Source organism: Syngnathus acus, chromosome 13 (genome assembly GCF_901709675.1).
Source record: "Syngnathus acus chromosome 13, fSynAcu1.2, whole genome shotgun sequence".
NCBI classification, from domain to species: Eukaryota; Metazoa; Chordata; class Actinopteri; order Syngnathiformes; family Syngnathidae; genus Syngnathus; species Syngnathus acus.
Genome location: NC_051098.1, coordinates 3,116,864 through 3,121,499, shown reverse-complemented (window position 1 = coordinate 3,121,499; position 4,636 = coordinate 3,116,864). Strand labels below are relative to the sequence as shown.

Here is a 4,636-nt window from a genome sequence, read left to right as displayed (position 1 = left end):
TTTCTGTTATCTCTTCTCTTATTTTCTCTTTTCTTTCTTACCGCTATTTTTTATTTTTCTTCTTCGTGCTACCGCTATTTTTATTTTTATTCTTCGCGACAGGGGTTTGCTTTGGCCTGGGGAGTTAAGTTCAGCATTCGCTTTAAAGATATCTGGCGCTATCTAGTGTTGTGAATGGGTATAATGTCTAGACCCCGAATGTAAGACGACCCCCACTTTTTCAGTCTTATTTCAATGCAAAAAAACACCGTCTTATATTCGGGCCAATACAGTGTGTATATATACATATATATATATGTATATATACATACACACACTACATACATTTTTTCTTTTGCACAATTTATTTATATTGTTCAAAATTACCAGTTTAAAAGGACTTGTACTGAAAGAGTACAACACGTTAACATGAACATATCAAGTGCTATAAATAAACATATGAAGCATATAACATGAAGTGCTGTAAATAAACATAAACAGGCAAATATTTTTAAGATTTACTGAAATTTACAAAAATGAAATAAAAAGACAAATGTAACATAACATAAATGTGAAAATGTCAAACTTCAAGAGCAAGGCACCAGGGGAGAAACACGCATTCTAAATACAAAGAGGAGCTACTCGGTATGTTGGAACAACAGTGCGATGGGGGGGCGTTCATAAAAAACTAAAAACAATTCTAAGAACTCTAAACAAAAATGTATACAAATCTTTGCTGCACCCTGGTACACAAACGAAAGTGGAGAAGGAAAAGGACTACCGTATTTATCGGACTAAAAGTCGCTCCAGAATATAGGTCGCATTAGCCATAAAATGCACAATAACGTGAAAAAAAACCATATATAAGTCGCATTTTGGGGGACATTTATTCGACAAAATCCAACACCAAGAACAGACATGAACGAGCAACAACAGGCTAAACGATAGGTATGCTAACGTGACATAAACACAAACGAAGAGCTGAGAACGGGCCTTACATAACATTCAGGGTTACTCAAATAACTATTACATAAATAACACGTTTATAAAACCATCTGTGTCACTCCAATTCATTAAATCCATCGATCGTCCTTTATGTCAACAATGGGTGCGTGCCGCTGATGGCGCTTGCACTTCAAAATATTCCACAGGCCCATATAACAATATATAAATTAGATATCAAATAATGATATAAGCAATAATATTAAACCATCTGTGTCACTCCAAATCATTAAATCCATCAATCAAATTCCTCGTCCTTTGTCAACAACGCCGTGCGTGCGCCCTGATGTTAGCCTCGTCGTTATTCCACAGATCTAGTATATAACTATATTGTAGCGTTAACAAAGTACAAGGAAAGACGTGGGTTTGGTAAACGGCTCTTTATTTAACAAAACAAGAGTTCAACGAGCCAACAACTACTGAACTGTAACGATAAAAACATATACACGTTGCTACACGAAATAAAATATATCAAATAACTATAACATAAATAGTTCACCGCCACACGGCCCCAAGCACCGGCGTCGACTTCCAGGCGTGTGGCGGCGTGGACTTCCATCCCCAGAGGTGGCACTTCCAGCCACGGAGGTGGAAGAGAGCTCCATAGAATAGGACCGGGCGTGCGTAAAAGCCATGTCCGAGCCCCATCCACCGTTCCTGGACAGCTACGCGGCCATGCGCCGGCCCCCAACTTCCATCCACTGAGGTGAAAGAGAGCTCCGTAGAGTAGGACCGGGCGTGCGTAAAAGCCATGTCCGAGCCCCATCCACCGTCCCCGGACAGCCACCCGGCCGAGCGCCAGCACCCGACTTCCATCCACGGAGGTGAAAGAGAGCTTCGTAGAGTAGGACCGGCCATGCGTAAAAGCCATAATAGTTTTTGAAACCTTCTGTGTCACTCCAAATCATTAAATCCTTCAAACTCTTCGTCCTCCGTGTCACTTACAAACAAAGCCGCTAATGATGCCGGGAGTACGTGGGGCCCTTCGTCATCTTCGTCATCCCGTGATCGAATCTGTCGTTCATGTAAACAACCGCCGCGCCGTGCTGCTGACGTCACTTGAAATTCAAATTACAGTAATCCCTTGCTACATCGTGGTTCGTTTATCGCGGTTTCACTTTTTTTTTTAATTTGGAAAATTTATGAAAAAATTCACATATAAGTCGCTCCTCAGTATAAATTGCCCCCCCACCCAAACTATGAAAAAGAAAACGCGATTTATAGTCCGAAAAATACGGTACTCTGACGACCTGCTGTCCCGCACAATGTTTGATCAAGTGAATATATGTTCAGAGCAGATTACTGTGAGCAATCTGAGATTTATCACAATCACTAATCGTAATCATAAAAATGCCCATCCTTTATAACTTGCCTGCTTTCTTACAATACACTTGTTGTACAGTTGAAATCAGTCAAGTCAAAGTTATGTGTGTCACTTCAACATCCAGTCCTCACAGCGGGCATGCTGGAGCTTATCTCAGCCAATCGCAGAGCACACAGAGACAAAAAAACATCCACACTCGCACTTACACCTATGGGCAATTTGGAGTGCTCAATCAGCCTACCAAGCATGTTTTTGAGATGTGGGAGGAAACCGGAGTACACAGGGAGAACATGCAAACTCCACACAGGCAGGGCCAGAGGTGGAATCGAACAAGCATATGATATTGTTTATTGTAATCCAGATTATTTTATTTATTGCTTGTGTTTGTGAAAAAGAAATACACCAGAAGAGAACTCTAAAAAAAAATCTAAATCGCAATATTGGGGGGTGGTCACAATTTGATTATTTTTCAAAATAAATAAGCCCTAGATGAGAGTGCGGTGTGGATGAACCTGACAAGCCTGCACAGAGTCCTGACTTCAACCCAAAAGAGAAGTTTTGGGAGTGTAGATTGGGGAAGATTAGTCAACAATTCCTGTAGACACACTCTTAAAACGTGTGGACAGCATTCCCAGAAAAGTTGAAGCTGTTATGGCAGTAAAGGATCTATCGGACCAGCACCTGAAAACAATTGGATTCAACATTCAGCTCCCAGTTATTGACTTGAGGTTAAATAAAATAAAATTTGCATCTTGTGCTTTGCACACCAAACGCTCACCGTTTTTGCCATGTCAGCCACCCATTACGGATCCAAATAACCCTACTAAGACAGTGTAGTACCATTTCACTTTATACTACACTCAACGAAACGAAAGGCATACTGTGACGTACAGACACAGAAAACTTAAGTGAACTGTGTGGAGGGATTTACTGGATAATTATGGTAGCAATGACCAAGCAGTAGAAGTTACTCTCAAAACACATTAGCCTAACAGCAGTAATCCGTCTAAACCCAACCACAATCCGTGGCAGCTAATGAGAACAAAGACTGCTAAAGTCTAAAAACCATACACTTAAGGTTTTAATGACAGGCAATAACATAAACTACTTGTCAGATATTAGTTATAAAACTTCTTCATGGGTAATACAAACTAGTATCTACCACCCACTCTGCCTAGTACTACCTGTTTTGTTGTGCCATAATGGTTTACCTCACAAGTTGCATTTTTAATTGCAGTCAATTCTGTTACTTACACAAGCTGCTGGTTGAATGACACATTCTTTCACTAAGTAGACAACAATGTTGTGAGTTATAAAGCCCCATAAAGCAGAAAACATTGACATTATGGAGTAACAACACAAAATTAGATATGGGGTCAGCAAAACAAGAATTTCACTGTCTTTGTTGGTCATCTACTCATACGAAATGAGAAATGTTAATGCCAGCCCCGTCATGTCTTTTTTTGTTTACAACATAGAGCCAGGCCTGCTAACGTTTGCTGACCAAGCTGCATGAAACACTCATCTTTAGACCTTGACATGTCTTTGGATGAATCTAGATGCCGCCAACGTGTGGACCCGTCACGTGGGTTTTCATTTGTTGCTAATGCCTAACGAAATATGTGGAGAAACCAGACGAAATGACAGATGTGACGAAAGATGGTGGGGATGACGCTAGCCACAAATGCCTCACTGTTTTGCAGGCGGTACAAGCAACACAGTACACATTGCACCCGTCAAACACTACTTGACGCTAAATTACGGATTAATTTCCTCAATGTGAAACCGATTGCGCAGTTGCAAAGCCTGATGGGGTAGCCCGACTAGTTCCACCGAATCAAAGAAATCCAGTTTACCTGCTCATCAAATCTAGTAATCACGGCCTGGACCCATTCCACTGGTTTGTGAGCCGCCATGGCCGGGCGGAGAGACACCACAGCGCTTGTGTTGCTAAATCCACGGTATGGGGATGGGTCTGTCAAGCTCAAAAATGGGTGGAAAGCTGTCCCGAATCAATGGGAGTGGACCAAAGGGGCGAGTATTTTTCTTTTCGTGTAGAATTCACCATGCCACCGCCATTAAAACACCACCGGAAGTCTTCTTCCGAGGAATTGATAGGAGGCGTTGGAGAACAGGATGGCGCTGACTTCAATAAAAAATACTACATCCATGCTGAGTCTTCAAAATAATTGACTCGTCCAGCGGTCCATAACACTGGTTTTCAACCTTTTTTTTCAGTGCCGTGCCACCTGTAAAATGTTTTTTCAAGCAATTTTGGATGGGAAAACAACACTTCATAACAGAGTGCTGTGTCATCAGTGATTTATTCAA

At 41.4% G+C, this 4,636-nt stretch overlaps 1 protein-coding gene across 3 annotated transcripts in view; it reads right to left on the bottom strand.

The window, feature by feature from the left end:
• nf1a (neurofibromin 1a) overlaps nt 1–4,432 on the bottom strand; it is a 145,385-nt gene extending 140,953 nt beyond the window's left edge. For all 3 annotated transcript variants that reach the window (XM_037267697.1, XM_037267699.1, XM_037267698.1), the window contains exon 1: nt 4,162–4,432. In XM_037267697.1, coding sequence (XP_037123592.1) covers nt 4,162–4,221 — 60 coding nt within the window. In that variant the 5' untranslated portion in view covers nt 4,222–4,432. The remainder of the gene's footprint in view (nt 1–4,161) is intronic.
• Between the last annotated feature and the right edge of the window lie 204 nt (nt 4,433–4,636).